Source organism: Pyrgilauda ruficollis, unplaced genomic scaffold, assembly GCF_017590135.1.
Source record: "Pyrgilauda ruficollis isolate IOZ18807 unplaced genomic scaffold, ASM1759013v1 scaffold9, whole genome shotgun sequence".
Lineage (NCBI taxonomy): Eukaryota > Metazoa > Chordata > Aves > Passeriformes > Passeridae > Pyrgilauda > Pyrgilauda ruficollis.
The window spans coordinates 12,198,324-12,216,521 of record NW_024531043.1 but is presented as its reverse complement, the minus strand read 5'-3'; the positions used below and the strand labels follow the sequence as shown (position 1 = coordinate 12,216,521).

At 41.7% G+C, this 18,198-nt stretch overlaps 1 protein-coding gene across 1 annotated transcript in view; it reads right to left on the bottom strand.

Annotated features, from left to right (window-relative positions):
• Positions 1 to 1,549: 1,549 nt before the first annotated feature.
• The window catches only part of AACS (acetoacetyl-CoA synthetase), a 36,274-nt gene continuing 19,625 nt past the window's right edge, over positions 1,550 to 18,198 (bottom strand). Inside the window, exons 9-18 of the mRNA XM_041488794.1 lie at positions 14,992 to 15,072; positions 13,609 to 13,733; positions 10,985 to 11,049; positions 10,685 to 10,807; positions 9,289 to 9,402; positions 9,018 to 9,143; positions 7,498 to 7,567; positions 6,767 to 6,825; positions 5,407 to 5,609; positions 1,550 to 2,835 (exon numbers count right to left, since the gene is read on the bottom strand). Of these exons, the coding sequence (XP_041344728.1) occupies positions 2,698 to 2,835; positions 5,407 to 5,609; positions 6,767 to 6,825; positions 7,498 to 7,567; positions 9,018 to 9,143; positions 9,289 to 9,402; positions 10,685 to 10,807; positions 10,985 to 11,049; positions 13,609 to 13,733; positions 14,992 to 15,072 (1,104 nt within the window). The 3' untranslated portion in view covers positions 1,550 to 2,697. The remainder of the gene's footprint in view (positions 2,836 to 5,406; positions 5,610 to 6,766; positions 6,826 to 7,497; positions 7,568 to 9,017; positions 9,144 to 9,288; positions 9,403 to 10,684; positions 10,808 to 10,984; positions 11,050 to 13,608; positions 13,734 to 14,991; positions 15,073 to 18,198) is intronic.

Genomic DNA, 18,198 nt, shown 5'->3' with positions numbered 1-18,198 from the left:
AGATCCAGGCAGCAGACTGGCACCTCAGGAAAGCTCTCCCAAGCTGAGCCATGGCAGGGGAGGAATTGCTCAGTGCAGAACTCCAGAGGGCACCTGCAGGAATTGCAAAGCCTTTTTCTACTGAAACATCTCTGCTCAGGCTCTCAGAGCATTCCCTACCAACTCCAATCTCCCCCAGCCCAGAACCCTGCAGCTCTGGGACAACTCTCACACCCTGGCACTCCTTCCTCCTGCATTTTAAACCCAATTTTAATGCCCATTTAGCTGTGTGAGTGACTGCTCAGCTCATAAATGAAATACTTTTAAATATGTATGCACTAAACTGAAAGACAATAATGGCCCCGGGGAAGTTGCATTCCATCAGGCAATTACCTGTGTTTTTAAAATCGCTGTGGAACTAATCCACACAACCCATTTCTCTTGCACATAACAATAAACAATTTTATCAGCTGTGCCCTGCTTGGGCTGCTGTGTACCAGCTCATTTTATTTCCTGGAGAACCACCACTAACCAGGGAAATTAATTGAAATCATAAGGCAGCGGGAGGGGGAAGTACCTGCTCTAACAGGAGCTGACAAAAGCACATTTCTAAGAGGGGAGTGATAAAACCACATCCCCCCAGGGCAAATGGGCTGATTCCACCCCAGAATCCAGGAGTCCCTCCCAAATCTGCTCCCAGCCTGGAGTTCCTCTGCTCTAATTGATGCTGCTGAACATTTAAGTCAGAGCTTAAAGCCATTTCCAGAGCCAGCTCTATTTGCATGCCACACATCCCACTGAAATCTGCACATGGAGCTTTCCAGGCAAAACACTGTGAACCTCAAATTATAAATAGGCAAGAGGAAAAAAAAAAAAAAAAAGGAAGAGGGTTATGCACTCAAGGTACAGCAGCCCTAAGGCACCCATCCAGTGTTTCTGGGTAAAACTGTAATTTTTAGGGCAATACAGAAGAAAATCTGTATTTTTTTTTTTGTAACTCCTGGCTGGGAAAAGCTTTGCAACGTCTGACAATTACAAGAGATTATATTGTATCCATTAATGAAACTTTCTCCAGTGTTTCCAGCATTATAAAGGGTTAGAAAAAGCAGCCTCTAGGCAGTGTATATGTTCTTAATGTATCTGTGCTTCTAAACTATCTTTCATTAATGAAAGAACCCAAAATTACTTATTAATAAGATTCTTCTGTGGGCTTTGTAAACCTCAGACATTTTGCATGAATTAAAGAACAATATAATGAAGTTTTAATGAATACAAAGTCACAGTTAATGTAAAATTTATATATAGCAAGCCAGAAGGGGAAGGAATTTAAAAGTACTTTTAATCATAGGTTATTGGCAGCTTGGATAGCTCCTTTCTATACTTTTCTAATGGGTGCTTGGTATTTTTATTATCACTCCAGCATGGCCTGACTTGGTACAGCACAGAAAGTTTTGGACTAAGCTGGACTTGGATTAAACCCATTAAAATCAGAAACAAACTAAGCTAAAAATGATTTCATGACAACCACTCAAAAGGGAAATAAAGACAGCAACAGATGAGAGATGTAATATATAATTATTATATATAAAGAATTGATTCCTTTTAATTAACTCTTTATCAACGCTGAATGCATCCAACACAATTGTCAGTACAATAATATTTCAGCCACAAAATTCAAATAGTGCAGGAGACACTGAATGCCAGAGGGTTGGTACAACTGCTGCAGCTGTTTTTTATGAAAAACAAAACACTTTAGTGCTTCCATTTCACTGTTTCAGTAAGCTCAGGTTTTTAATGACAGCATTTTTCCCTTTATAAACTGGAGGGTTACAGACCTAGAAAAGGGATCTCTCACTTTCAACGTGACATTTAGTAAAAAAAGTTACAAAACCCATCAGCTTTTAATAAAGAAACACCCTGGAATTCCTCAGCCAGGCTTCAAGCCATAAAAGAACTTCAACCAAGGAAGCAAAATGTCTTCTTCAAATGTAATTATGTTAATCCACAGTAATGTCAGCAAATTCCATGGAAATAACCTGGAGTTACCCGGGAATGAGGAGGAGGGAATGCTCCCTTCACCTTCTGAGCCCCCAGAAGTCTCTCAGCCAAGAGCTTAAAATAATGAGAAGGCTACAGCACAAAATGAAGCAGAATTGCCCTCAAAGGTACCATGAGATATTTCAAGAAATGATTCTGAGTCAAATGGGTTCAGTGCATTATGATTTGGCTTTATAAAAACACCTTAATGCACACTACACTGAGAACACTTGCATGGTTCAGGGCAAGGGGTTAAAATCACTGTGTGCTCCCTTACAGGGGACAAACACAGGGACTGAAAAACGTTGCTAAAAATCCAGTTTAAAAAAAAAAAGCAAACATTTTATGAAAGAAATATTCTGTCTGTAACTACTGGTGCTCCCATTTGATGGGCTGCTGATGTAAATCTAACCAGAAAAGATGCACTCATATAGATAAAAATCAAAACAGGCAGGTTTCTCCTTCCAGGCTGAAAAAAACTCCAAAATATATGGCATATTGAACCAATAAAAGGGAGCTAAGCTTTACCCAAGCCTTTCATAATGCACTTCATGAAATATTTTCCTTTTAAAAGAACCACTGGTATTAAATAGAGCTTTTTCTTTACATACAGTATTGGTATATACAAAACAAATACAGAACAAAGACACAAAAAAAAAAAACCAAACCAACAAAGTGACTTTAATAGTCTTGAAGCTCAGGAATATTTTGGTAGAGGTCCAAAGCCTCTGGGTTTGAGAAAGCTCCCCGCTGCTCAACTTCTTTCCCTGCAATTATTTGCTTCACAGCTACTTCCACTTTCTTCCCATTTACTGTATACTGAAAAACAAAACCAGCAAAGATAAAATTACTTTTTTTTCATGCAGTGGTTTTATGAAGATATTCACGAAACCCCCCACCAATTCCAGAACTCTATCAAAATTTAGCAGAATGCCTTCTCTTCTGTTACACTTGAAGCACTTTCTTTTGAAAAATCACTTGAAGAGTAGGTAGAATTCAAAGAGTTTGTGTCAGTTTATTACTCCTACTGGCAATTCTGTGAGAACATGATCAAGCTCCAATATAAAACAACAAAACCACGGTATAAACACTAAAAATATTTGGTTTTTATGTTCTGACACATCCAATGTTCAAACAGTTGTGAATTTTTTAAAGGTAGGCTCAAAAAACAAAGCCCAACTGCACTGGGCTTTGGAAGAAGAAAAGCAGGATTTTTTTATCTGAATTGGACAGTTTTTCTAAAAGGGTGAAGTGAAACTGAGCTTAAGTGGTCCTCTACAGTTAAACATTTCAAAACAAACCATAACAAATAAAATAAACTGGAACCAACAGAGGCTTCACCTCCACTTGTGAACCCCTCAAATTCTATTACATTGTGTGACTCAAAGGAGGATAAAACCCTGATTCTTCTCTTAGGATCAGAGCTGCAATTCCTGACCCAGAAGGAGGATGTGCTCCAGTGTGAACAGGAGCAGCCTAGGCCTAGCTTGGGTGATCTCTGCTTTTAGAGGCACCAAGGCTTTCTGAGCCCCTTCCTGGTGCTGGTGCCACGGAGATTTTGGGGATGGCAGCTCTGAAAAGCTGACACACAAACCCCTCCTCGATGTTCCTGCCTGCTCTGGGAACAGGACCCCAGAGCCTTCCTGCTCCATCTGGGGGAGGAAGCCAGGCTGGTCCTGACCTCCAAAGGCACTGAAGCTCCTGAGTGAGCTCCAGGCACCACATTTATCACTGCAGATCATTCAGAACAGGTGGAATAACCCTCAGCACACCCTCACAATATTGGCTGGATACAAAAAAAACCCCAACTTTTCCTTATTAGATCTGCTGAAGTCATGTGTAACCCTACCCCTCCTGAGCCACCTTCATCTCTTCTCAACAATCAGCAGCCCAATTTTCACACATGCCCAGAAACCACAACAGCTCAGTGGCCTGCAAGGGAGCTGCTCTCTTTAAGAAAAGATAAGGCTGTTCAAGGTAAATTAGTTTAGTTTAATCAGTAAAGCCTGTGCATGATGACCAGAATGTTTATTTGGTCAGGACAGAACTAGACAGATTCACACTATGTTTTAAATACTAGATATCCTACTAAAAGCATGTTCTGTGCTGCTAAATCACCTCACACAGCTGTACTGTTTCTACCACAACAGTGTCAGGATCAGTTTGTGTTTTCAGATGAGGAGTCAAGCACATTTCCAAAAGTAGCAGAAAAGAGACAGTTTCCCTTCCTTCCAAGCAAAACTCTTAAAGAAAAGATGAGAGACAGCTTTGATCACTTCAGATTTACCTGAAAGGTAATTAAAAATCACTCAACTCAGTCAATGTGTGAGCTAATTAATGATCTAAGCAGGCTCTCCTGAGGGGCAGCCCATCCCTGCTGTACACTCAGGTGATCCACACAGTTCACAAGTTCAACACTCCACACAGAAGCTGAGCTGCAGCCCAGAAAATGGGAACTTCAGGGAATTTTACACTCATGCAAAGACATTTTGAGCCAAGGACTCAAAATCTCCCAACAGCACCCTGAAACAAAATGAACTCAAACAGATCAGGACCAGATCCCTCTGTGGAGCACACAGTGTTGCTGAGCCCTACAGCACTCCAGTTACTTTTTACAGTAACTTCCAGTTACTTTCCAGTAACTTGGAAAGTTATCCTGCAGGAAAGGGGTTCCAGGTTCAAGGGATGGCTCTGAAGTCTCAAGTCTTTTGTCTGGACACACTCAAGTCTATGTACAAACGGAGTGGGGAAAACCACACTCTGCACCCCCATTCTGCTGCTCAGAGACATGAAAGATCAGAGAGGGCTGTAGACCAGATATTCCAACTAAAGAGTTCACACAAAGAGCTCCAGCAGAACAGCTTCAGCAGACTGAGCATGAAGAACCTTCAGCTGCACACATTTCTCCCCCTGAACAAACACAACAATTTCATTTTAATTACTGTTACAGTTAAGACAGTGATAGAGCTCCATTTAAGTGGCTAAACAGATGTGAAAGTGTAATGGTTTACAAGATGATCATCTGAATTTGCTGAGTGCTCTCAGCCTTCCTAAGAAAGTCACTCATAACAAGAAAACAAAAACAAAATATGCTTATGGATAGCCAGAAAAGCTAAAGTTAAATGACCTTTTTAATATTTTCTCTTAAGAGGTTTAAGAACACACTATTGAGAAAAAGCAACCCATTTAAAAAACAAAAACCACGCTTAGCTGAAGAGGAGATGAAAAGATGTTGCTAGGCAACACAGCCAAACTATTTATAAAGCTCGAATACACTTTTGAGATGCTAAAATTTCCACGTACGTGGGTTTGAAGAGCAGTGACAACTGCTCCCTTAATTACTATTCAAGGTGACAAAGAAAACAGCAGGCAGCCTTTTCCCTGACATACCGGGATGCCTTTGGTTTCCAGGATGAGGCTGGGGACGTGCCTGGCGGAGAGCGCCACGCGGATGGCGTCCTGGATGCGCTTCACCAGGCTGCGGCTGAAGGCGTGGCTGGAGGCCATCTTCAGGAACAGGATCACCCTCTCCTCGCCGTCCTTGTTGTACTGGGGGACGCACAGGCTGTCAGACACCTCCTCGAAGGCTTCCACTGCAAAGGGAATCTTGGTTAGAGCTGGGTGTTGTGTTTGCGGGGTGTCCCGATGAAGGGAGGAACGGTGAAGCTGACTCTATGTTCTTAGAAGGATAATTGATTATTTTATACTATATTATATTAAAGAATACTAAACTAAACTATACTAAAGAAGACAGAAAAGATAATTACAGAGGACTAAAAACATAATAATGAAAACTCATGACTCTCCAGAGTCCCAACACAGCTTGGCCACGATTGGCCAATGGGTCAAAACAACTCACATGAAACCAATGAAACAATCTCCAAACAGATTCCACATGTGAGCACAACACAGGAGAAGCAAATGAGATAAGAATTTGTTTCCCCCCTTCTCTGAGGCTTCTCAGTTTCCCAGGAGAAAATCCTGGGCAAAGGGATTTTTCCAGAAAATACGACTGCCACAGCTGGGCTTTGTGGAGCGTTCTGGACGCGCGGTTTTGGTTATTATGGGACAGAAACATCGCCTCCCCTGCGTGGGCAAAGGGAAACAGGCACCCTCTGCCTGGGTGAGGCTTCACTCTGCCTGCTCTGGAGTTTTAGCTCTTATGTGAAAATCCAGGTTTAAGGACCACTGAGGTCCATAACAGAAGTTTAGTGTTACTTTTGGGACAGAAAGTTTTACCCAAAATCGTTTTCTTGCCCCACTGCAGCACACACAGGAGACAAAGTCCTGGTGGCACAAGAACAAGGAGGCAGCAGGGCCCTGAGTCTCAGATTAGCACCTCTGCAGGGACAGTTTCCCCTCCTGTCACAACAGTCTTTGAAATACAAAGCACAAGCTCAGGAACTACTTCTAATTATAAGGAAAGGCACAATAAAAACAGTGTCAAGAGCTTGCCTTGAGGGGAAGAAGAAAAGCCTGACAGGTTAGGGGAAAAAGGAAAAACCTGCTCCATAAAATGTTGCTTTTGTATATCCCAATGAGTCACCTCCCACCCTACAGATACTTCAGGAAAGCAACCAGTTTCAATACTACAAAATCAAATTTTACTGATACTAATGTACTCTGTACTGTCTCATTTGAAAAACAGCAAGTTTTTGTCTTAATTCTTCTAAACAGCTTTTTAATGCTTAAATTTCAGATTTAATGCAACAATGTCATAGCTGGAAGAGGTGGAAAGTTGATTTCATACCTATGTTATAGATTTCAGAACTTCCAAATCTTACTCCATTTGGATTTAATGTACCATCACTGAAAAATCAGAAAGAAAACAAAGAAACATTAAAGTGTGATTACAGCTTGATCAAGAGGAAAAATTGATGCAATTAAGCAAGTCTCGCTAATGAAAGCAAAACCACATTAGAAACAGAATTTTAAGAGAATTTCAGTCAAAAAGACACTTTACTCATTAGAATGAATCTGTACAGAGAACAGCAACATTATTAATTCACTCAATTTTGTTTCAAACAGCAGCTTTGAAATTCAAACAGTAAATTCAGCCTCAGTTGTGATCCTGAATGTCTGTGATCACTGACACAGGCACAACTTAATACCTGCCCTTCTGTAAGGAAGTTTTGCTGTAAAACAAGGTGGTGGCAAAGCCAAGACCACAAAAGTTCCCCAATTCAGCACCTTGAATGTGCTGCACTCTCAACCCAAACTCCTGGGAGCATTATGAACCACGGAACACAAAACCATGTCCAGTCTTGTGTTCATAAATACCAAAGTGAACCTCAAAGTGAGCTCCCTTCCCTCAAATCCAGCTGCTCTGATTAATTTAAGGGGTGAAATCCACACTATGAGACTAAATAAAATTAACATGAAGCTAACAAGGGTGGCAGAATCATGTGCATTTTACTCCTAGGTGAAGAGGGCAGACTTTAACACTTGTTTCCTCCAAGCACTCCCACCAGAACACCGTACCTGCGACCCAGCATGACAATTCCTCCAGTCTTGGGGTTAATTTTGCAGTAATCACCGTGGGCCCAGACACCTGGTGGGGAATGGCAAAGGTTAAGCAGGATTTCCTCATCCAGTCACATTGTGTCACTCAGCTGGCATGGACTGAGTGGAATACACAGAAATACAGCTGATATTTTCCCCCCAGCCAGGGTAACAGCACTGAGCTACACCAAAAATCCCCAGCACAGTGACTGTAAGGACCAGCACACCCAGGAGCAGCTCAGAAATCAGGGTCAGACCCCAGGTTATCATCTGATGGCTTCTTTGCATGATTACACAGCACTCCTTACAAAACCAGCTGCTCTGAACACCTCATTTTGAATTACTGGAAGCATCTTCCACAGAAATAACAACATTGCCACCTCCATTCATTGTCTTTCTTGATCCCTTTTTTTCATTATGCACAATTCTGTACAAGAAGCTTTCTGGGCTTGTGTAACAGGTATCAACAATTCTCTAGAGAGCTTTTGTGCTTACTGTTCTTTGTCTTAATGCAAAATCAGGTTTGACTTTTCAGTATTATTTAAGTTTGATACTGCCACAGCAGCCTGCCAAAATCAGAAGTACAACCCAATCCTATTCAAGTTTTTCTGAGGAGAAACACCAACCTCAATTATTTGCAGATAAGATCATTTTCCAACTTTATTGTTACCATCTCAAGTCTATTTACAAGGAAAGACAGAAAAGGGGTCCAGACAGAGCCTCAGTGATTTCAGTCTTGAAACTGTCACACAGATTATTTTCTTTTCTATTTTCTGCTGTCAGGCTTACATGCAGCCTGCAACTTTCACATTCCTCAGTTTTCCTGTGTCATTATCTCCTGCTGCACATCCTGACTTTTCCTGTGAATTCACTCTGTACTGTTGCTATTTATTAAAAAAAAAAGTTTCTACACCCCAAAAAAAAGCAGCTGGAGATCCTGCTCTTAAAAAATTCCTGGGCACCAGGGGTTTTGGCATTGCTGTGCCACATCAGGAAGAGCTTTGGATGAGCAGAGCCCCCCACAATTACTAAGAAAAGCCTCTGGTGCACTTCACCCTGCAGAAGGCTAAGGCTGCATGTCTGAGGCAGCATGTATTTAATATATATTTAATCCTCATGCTAATGAGGCAGCAGGTCAGCACTTTTCCCTTGGGACTGACTCCTCCAGGCAGGCAGGAGCAGCCTGGCAGAGTGCAGCACTCACTAATAGCTGATTGCTGCCTGCCCTGTGCTCACAGCTGTGCCAAGCACTCTGTGCCTGCACTGCTGCCTGGGACAGGCAGAGCAGCAGCCACACTGGATTGGAGCTTTGCAGAGATCCTCACTTTTATTTGGATTTCTAGTCACAAAAAAGCACGAGAAAACAGAGTGAGGTGTTATGAAATGTCATAGCCCACCCTGGAAATTGGGACTCAAAGCTGCACCTGTGGCTGTCACAGGGCAGCAGCAAATAAACCTGTGCCTGCAGTCTGCACCCTCCAAAGGCCTTCATGACATACCTGGGAATTTGGAAAAATAAGCCTTTCTGTATTTGCTTCCATTCTCATCATTCCAGAAGTGTGTGGGCTGGCAGGGAATGGGCTTGGTGCAAACCAGCTCTCCACTTTCACCCCAAACTGGCTTTCCTGTTAACAAAAAAGAGGAGTTTTCCACATTTCCCTTCTGTAAATAACAGAGTAACAAAGCAAAGAGCATCTACACTTACTACTTGTTGTTAAAGTTAAGATCACCTCATTACTGTATTTTCACAGTATTCTGGATCACAGTTACCTTCATCATTCCATGCTTCCACAGCCATTCCAAGATTTCTGGCCTGAATTTCTCCTTTGTAAACAGGAACTGTAACATTGTGACCCATGAAACATGAAATTATATCTGTTCCACCTACAATAAAAGAAATCCATTTAGAATATACAATATTTTTTGGAAAAAGCCAACCTGAAAACTACATAGGAACACTGGAACAGCCAACTGCCAACCTTTGCCAAAGGCTTCTGATCCACACTAAGCAGCATGGAACAAACAGCATTATCTAGCATGTTGTGACTTTTAATAAAAGGTTTTCTTCCTTACTTTATATATCTTATTATATGTGTATGCCTTTCATGCAGAGCTATCCCTTAAGGCATAACTTTTCTCCTTTCAACAGTCTCTTTAATCTCATTTAAGGAAATTTCCATTTATAGGAGAGAGAAAACAAACAAGGCCTGCTTTACAGACTTCAGATATTTACAGAATTACTTAGAAATGTTTTCTTGTTTGTTTTCATTAGTTTAAAGTAACCAGTCAAGCTATTCCACTGCACATTTACTTAGCTTTTATACCTTATCAGCATGGGAGGAGGGGGGCCAGGCCTCCAGGATGAAGAGCTATCTTAAGAAAAATAGATACTGTCAAAGTGCTTACTTAACTGGAATATTTATAGTCTTCCTAGGACTTTATGGAAGAGAATTAAGACACAAATCAATCATGTTATCTTTTCTCAAAAATAGGCTTTGCATTTGAGCCTATTAATGTCTGTAGTAGCAAGTTCTAGATTCAGCACTACTCTTACTGAGCCCAGAGTCTGAGATAACTTCAGGAGCAGAACAGTTACATTTTAAAAATCAAACTGAGTTAAAAAGCTCTTTGAAAAAGTCAGTCCTGGTTACAAAGCAAAATGAGGAGTGCTGTGGTGGACCTTACATGAGCAGAAGTTGCCTCAGCCAGCACTGCTCACAACAAACTGCACAGCATGGGGGCTTGATATTTCTCTAATTATATAATCCACAAAAAAAATCCATCTGCAGTGCCAATTACTTGGCACAAAAGAACTGAAATGGGAACTCTCCAAGAGGTATTTTCTGCTAAAGTCAGCTATATGCAGAACAGTATGTTCTGTAGGTTAATAGACTCCTTGCTTGATCTCACCCTGCCACCCCTAAGGACAGCCAGTCAAAATAAATGATCATACTTAAAATCCAAAACATCCACCAAAAACACTTTGGAGTGCCTGAGTTTCATTATGGCACAGTGAATTATGCAGAAAAACCTCAGCACTAAAGAGACAGCTCATTCCAGTTTAACTATAACCAATCCCAAATGATCCAAAGCTTCCCAAACAAGCAGGAAGGAGCTGCAGAGGCAATCAGAGAATTCCTGAGATGCTGCAGCATAAAAGCCTCACCTGAAATGGATCCCAGGAGGACACTGCTTTTTATGTGTTTGTAGACATACTCATAGCTTTGAGATTTGAGAGGTGATCCTGTAGACAGGATAGTGTGGAGTGTTTGGAGATTGTGTGTTTCACCTTAAAAAGGAGAAAAGCAACACAGGTTAAGGCAGAATTTTTCCAAGTGTTTGGAACTGTTTGCCACTACAATCCAGAAGAATTACATAAAGGGCTGAGACAAGACAGGGAGCCAGAACCAGGAGAGGAAAGGTAGGAGGGAGGACAGAAGGGATTCACCAGCTTTTTGAAGCTTACATGGTTTTAAATTTTTCTCTTCTAGCACAGCCAGCCACTTTGCACCCGTTCCAAGGATGGTGATCCTAGAGGGAAAAGAAGTTTACATGTTTTGCATATTTAAATATGCTAAGATTCTAAAGACCTGCAATTCCCACTGCAGTGAGCAGAGGCTGTTACACACTCTGTACGTGGATCAGACAAACAATGCAGCCTCTCAGAGCTTCCCAAGTGCAAGGCACATCCTTTTGAACTATCAAAATCAGTCAGATCAAATGTCATCTCTGCAGCTTTGAAACTTTTAACTCTATCTTTAAATATTAAGCAAAGCTTTCCCATCTCACCAAGACATTCACTTACATTTACAGGAATTTGTAACTGCAGAGCACTCCAAAGACATCACAAAATGTTAGCATGTTTACTTTATTAATGGGCCATAATTTTCCAAGGGTGCCTTGGTACAGTCTTACACAGGAAAACTTTGCCATTTCAGGGCACACTTTGACAAAAATTACTTTACTCTGGGACAGCAACCAGTGATTTTGTAGAGATACCTGTTCAGCTTCCAGGGGTGAAAGCCTGAGCTGCCTATGCCTAAATGAACAGGAAACTTGGCCCAACTGAACAACTCCATCCTGCCCTTGCAAAGGGTATTTAGAGCTGTTCAATACAATAGAATTAAAACCTGGTTTCTCCTGATTCATTTTACATTACAGCAACAAACTCACTCAAGAAAATGCAGAGCTAGGTAAGGATAAGGGACACAGCACAGAGTATGGACAATATCAACACCAGCAGAGCTTAAATAAGATCCTGCTAGGCTGGCTTTGACTCCCAAGGCAGGATGGACACTGCTCCAGGCAAGGAGAGGGGATATTTCAACACTGCCAAAAGGGAATCTCTTCCTTTGCCATGCTGGTGGACTCCCCTCAGGTAGGAACAGGCTCCTTGCACAAACATCAGTGCACAGAGCAATTTACCAGGCACCTGGGAAGGGCACACAGAATGGTTTGGACTGGAAGGAACCTTAGAGATCATCTAGTTCCAATCCCTGCCATGAGCAGGGAACCTTCCAGCATGAGAGCCCCCAGCCCAGTGCTCTCAGCTCCCCTCTGTGCCAATCCTATGAACTATTTTTACTCTTGTGTAACATCTCACTTTCCTTCCATGCCTCAAACCAGTGCTTATTTTACATTAAAATACAAAATGCTTCTCTATTTTAAGCTCTTTGACACTTCCTCTACAGCACATGTAGAGCCAAATCTCCCTTTATTTCCTTCCAAATGCTACAGAACTACATTTAGTCACCATGCACCAATCCCCCTGCACAGATCACTAATGGATGTCCACTTGAGTCATTCCTGCCACGCAGGATGAGATATCCTGATGATCCCCTGAGAATATGCTCTCTGAAGGAAAGTGTGGTGCATCTTCAGAGAAGAAGGTAATCTTCACATGTTGGAGCCTTTTTTTTTTTTAACATATTTAACATATGAGTGAGCTGGGAACAGACTGCATGATGAAGTACCACGCAGATGGCCACCGCTTTTAGCGCCAGATTACAAAAGTGAGACATGCAGACACATTTATCTTCACTTGCTTTTGGCATGTGGAGACAATGCTTAAAAATAAGCTGGGTTGTTTCTCAATTCTCATTTTTTCTCCTGTTGTTCTACCAGGATTTCTCTGGGGGTGAAGCATGGCTGAAGTTTGTGGGTTTCTTTTGTGCCTTTTTTTTTTTTAGTGGAAGCATTTTGACTTGGCATTAAGCTTCAGTTATAATAGCCAGAGACAAAATGTCAGTCTTTAAATATTACATGTCACAAAAGACACTGAAGTTTAAATTATTAATCATGCAGAGTCAGAAAGTGAATCTTTTGTCATCCACTTTCCACCACAAACAATTTTAATTATCAATTAAAAATGACACTCGTTTCACTGGTAATAAAATTCAAATTTACTCCTTACACGTAGCTGGCAAAGTAGGAAAGCTACAAAATAAAAAAAAAAAAATAAAAAATCGAAGTTTAACAAAGTGTACAAAGCTAAATTCAATCACAGGGTTTTAGAGCTGTTTATCTGCTACCTGCCATTTCTCTAAGCTTCGAGGAAGGGTGCTGTGAGCATTTTCAGGCACAAAAAATGGCATGAAACAATTACTGAACAGCTTATCAGTATGAATTAGGCATTATAGGTTAAAAAGCAAAATATGAAAATATAAGCAGCCCTGCTGAGCCTTTCCAGTCAATTTATGTCTTTAAGTCAAAGTTCTATATTAAAATCTTAGGCTGAGCTGCTTGAAAAAAAGAGTTCTTATTTACTAAGTTCTGAGTGTGCTGAGAAATTACTCTTCAGATTGCTCCCAATTACTGCCTTTTGAAAAGGCTGCTCTTGAAAACTATTGAACCAAAAGTCTTTGTTTGCCTGGAATTCTAATACCTGACTCCAATTTGAAACAATCAGCTCTTTGTCTCTCCTCCTCTCTCAGAAAATGTTTTAGTACAAATTTTAAAAAGCATTTCCACCCAGGGCTGAGCCAAAAGATAAACTGTGTCATGCTGTGCACGAGCTCCTGCCCAAGGGAACAGCACCTCCAGGGTGACAGGAGCCAATGCCACCACCTTTATTTAGCTCTGGATACATACCCTAGTCTGTCAGTCAGGTCCCAGAGCACATTTGGGGAAGGAATTAGAGGAGATCCATCATACAGGACCACTGAAGCTCCTGTAGCAAGTGCAGTCACCAGCCAATTCCACATCATCCAGCCAGTCTGGAGAAGAGAAGAAACCTCCATGAGTTTGTCCCTGCCTGCAGCCCCAGCAGAGCTGTCAGCTGGCACACACCATGAGTTTGTCCCTCCATGAGTTTGTCACTGCCTGCAGCCCCAGCAGAGCTGTCAGCTGGCACACACCATGAGTTTGTCCCTCCATGAGTTTGTCCCTGCCTGCAGCCCCAGCAGAGCTGTCAGCTGGCACACACCATGAGTTGGTCCCTCCATGAGTTTGTCCCTCCATGAGTTTGTCACTGCCTGCAGCCCCAGCAGAGCTGTCAGCTGGCCCAGGAGCTACAGCCAGCTCCACAAGGGTGCACTGGTGCAGATCCTGGCAGAAGCTGGACCCAAGCTCGATCCCTGCCCTTGTGCAAGAGGTGCCACCTTCCCCTCCACTCGCCCTGCCTGAAGTTCTCCTGCTGTTAAAGCCACAGCAGAGATTTTGTCAGATCACATCAGCACTAAGGCTGAAGCTCTGCTCATCCTCTCACCTGTCCCAGGCTGCCTCAGCTGCATGTTCCTGATGGATGTTGATCTAAGTGATGCCTACCAACACCTAATGAGCTGGGGATTCCATGCCTCCCTGCACACACAGCTTTCAGCAGGAGCCAGGAGAGAGGACAAGGCAGAGACAAGGCAATTACCATGATCCCTCCATGGAGATACTGCAAACTGACTAGTCATGTTAAAGTTCACAAGGGAACTCAGGAGGAAAGACATCAGCCTTCTCAAACCGCTACAGTCACAGAAGGCTTAGGAATCATTTTTCCTGATCACAGCATTAGGAAGAACACCCCCACCACATAACTGAACCCCACACAGATGAGGTTTACCCCCTCTCCTTTATCAAGCTTGGAGGTGGGCAGCTTCTCTCCTCACAAACAAAACAGAGACATAAATTCTCATCTTGAGTATGACCTAGCCCTGCAGGAAGGTGGAATCTGATTTGTAGGTGATATTGATGAGGCAGCTTGATCAATACACCCTAAGAGACTAAAAATCAATTCATTTTCCTCACCAGTTAGGTCAGAAACATTTAACATGGGTTTGACCTTTCATCAGAAAGGTCCCTGCTGCATTTTATTATTTCACCTGATTTTTTTATTTTTTTTTAAACTCAGATGGGACAATCCCTTGCAGTAAAAAAAAATTAACAGACAAAGAAGTGTACTTGTGGATTTGTATGACAAGTTGTCAGGAAAACTTTACAGGAAAAAGATGTTACAGTGTTTCTAAAAATGCCTTAAGCCCCACTTGCCGTTGTGTAGTACATAATCACATCACTGCTGCTCATGTTGCCATGAAGAATGTGCTCCTTCAGGTGCTGTATGAGGGTACCCTGCAAAAGGAAAGGAAAATACAAGATCACATAAATGAAAAAGCAAAACTCTGACAGCACATTAAGACTTAAAAAACACTAACAGTCAATAGCTTGCAGGATGTACTCCAGGATTAAAGCAAGCATTCCCTTCAAGTACCACTGAATAAATCCCAGGCCTATCTAACAGCAGCAGCAATTGCATTCTCCATTTTCTCACATAACTTTTCAGCCTTGCTCATTAGACCTCAGCAATTCCCACTGCACATCACTTTTAATCCATGGAATAAACAACTCCCTTCCCTTCAACTCCACACAGCCATCAGAGTTGCAGAGTACTCCAAGCAGACCCTAATTTTAACAGCAGGCTTTCAGCAGCCAGACTTTCCAAGAGAAGCCCTTTGACAGTTTCATTTTCAGTGAATTTGGGCAATGGGAGGAGTGAAGAACTGAGAGCTGCCACAAACTGCAGCAGCTGCTGAACATTAGCACCATGTGTCCAAATTATCTTCTCTATTAACATCTAGGAGACAAAAGACCTGACAGCACAGATCTCTTGTAAACACAAATGTGAAATGTCTCACTGCTCAGAGCATCAATATTAATAATGGCCTGAAATGTATTATTTCCTTTTGTTGGAAATGCTGCTAAACCACCTTCCTGATCATCATTAAAGCACAAGTTGCTAGGATAAATAAATTTACAGACTACTTCATTAAGCCACTTCACTGCAGTGACAAATTAATGTAGCCAATGTTAAAATAAAAAATGGGTTTTGCATTTATGCAAGGAGTCATAGTGAAACTATTAAGAGCCTCATAAGCATGAAACAAGATTTACACTGAAAGAAAACAGATTACAGATAAACATTCAAAATGAAAAAGGAGAGTCATAAAACTGGCACATGCTTCGGGAGAAAAAGCAGAAAACATTAAATAAAAATAAAGGAGTAAATCTTATTTTCACTTCACTGCTCAAAGGAACCAGGTCTGAATTCACCTACTGCTGTTGGAACACCCTCAGCTGTCACAACGCTGCCATCTAGCTACAGCTGCCATCTCCTACAGCTGAAAACCACCCAAAAATCGGGATTTAGAAACACTGTGTCGAACTGAACTGGTAAGGTTGCCAGAATTGCAGGTGTTTACATAATTACTGCATTTATAAAGGAAAGCCCATTGTTTCTGCAGGAGATTCTGAAACAGCCCCACAACAGCAAAATTAAAAGTTATATTCAAGTCAGATAAGTACTGGTTTTCTTTTTCCTTCGTTTAGTTTTTGCTACTTCACAGTTTTGGAAGCAAGAGGGGATTTTTGAGAATGGTTTTAGGTAATAGGCTATGACCAATTTCCCTGCAAAAGCTGGTACATCTCAGGCTGGAAACAAAAGGACTCTGGGAGAAGGCAGAGCTGCTCTAAACTCAGCCCAAAACTCTCTTGAGTCATTTACAGGACTCATTTATTTAAAGGACTTTTACAACCCCAAGCATTTCTCACCCCAGGGATCTGCAGCACTGCAGAGCTTTAAACCCAAGCCTTGAGATGGACAGATGTGAACTGAAGAGGATTTTAGCTCAAAATTCTCTCCTTAGATAGCTGGGAGCAGGGAATAACTGCAAAGGCAAGAAGAACCACCAATGCTTTTAGGACTAAAGAATAACAATTACTAACGTTGTTCTGCAGCACACCCAACTGGTCAAAACCACACAGCTTTCCTTCCAGGATCAAAAAAATAGCCTACTCCTCTGAGCCACCATTTTTTATATCATCTCCCATGCCCTGGCTTCATTGCCTTTATTGATGTATGCCATTTCACTGTGTAGCAAGAAAACAGACCAGAAACTTCCTGCAGAATTAGATAAACTGGGTTGTGAATTTAAAGTAAGCTGCCTATTGGCATCTAAAATCAGTACAGTAACAAACCAGCACTGCAGCACACTATAAATAAGCAATTATTGAAATGTCTTCACCAAAATGTCATCTCTTGCTGTTTTCACTGCCACAAACACATTTGGTTTAAACTAAGGCTGGAAAATAAAACAAAGACAGTAGGCTAATTCTGCTTTTTTTTTTTTTTAAATCAAATCAATGCAAATCATCCTATTAATTCCAATGGAAACAAGATTAAGCCTAGAACAAACAGACAAACCCAATCAAGTGTGTAAAAGGCATCTAAGAATTTATTTGCATGGACTTTGTGTAGGCCCTATTTAAACACCGAGGTCCCTACTTTAACAATTTGCTTTTCAGCCAGAGGTGCTAGCACCAGAAAAAAAAAAAAAAAAATCAATCTGCACTACAACTTCAGAGCTGCTCAGTGGAAACAGAATCATCACAAACAAGAGATCTTACTCATCCATCCACCCAGCAAGGATGAGTAGTCTGGACCTAAACTCTAAGGTAGCTCTGCACATGATTCAGGAGAGCAGAGTCATGATCCAGGGCAAGCTAGCAGGTAAGATGGGAAAAGAAAGAACTTTGCAAAAGAAAAGTCCTATTTTCTGATCTACAGCTATTTTTCATCTCTAGTGTTTATCACCCATCTCTGAACAAAACACCTGTCCTGTTTTTGCTAATCCACCTCTGCAAGTATTTACCCAGTCTAAAGGCAGCACAGCTTCAAAACAGCTGTCAAACTTCAAAACCCACCTCCTTTCTTCTTCACAAACACTGGATTTGTGTCCCAAAGGGACCATTTGGTGCTGCCTGGTATGATCTCCTACTGATTGATAACACAAAGCAGAGTGTTTACAGGCAGCAGGGGATTTGTCTGGGGGCAAATCCTCCAGTCCCTGCCATCAAAGAGAGGCAAGAACACCCACACTGGGGGCACAGCGTCAAAGGATCCTGCCCTCAGGCCACCCAGCCCTGCAGGGTGCTCACCCTGACTTGCAGAGCAAACAGCAGAAACTGGCTAAAAGCTGTGCAGCTCCATTTACACACATTGCTGCAAAGGCTCTACACAACACACCCTGCCTGCCTTAAATGGGGAAAAAAACTGCCTTCTATTAAGGATTATAGCAGAATTAAAGTTTCAACACTGCTGCAGTCACTTCCTCTATTTTAAGAGCTTTGGAACATCAACAGCAAGTGGAAAGAATGTGAGCAAGGGTCATTCTGGCACCAATATCAGATATTATCTTTAGC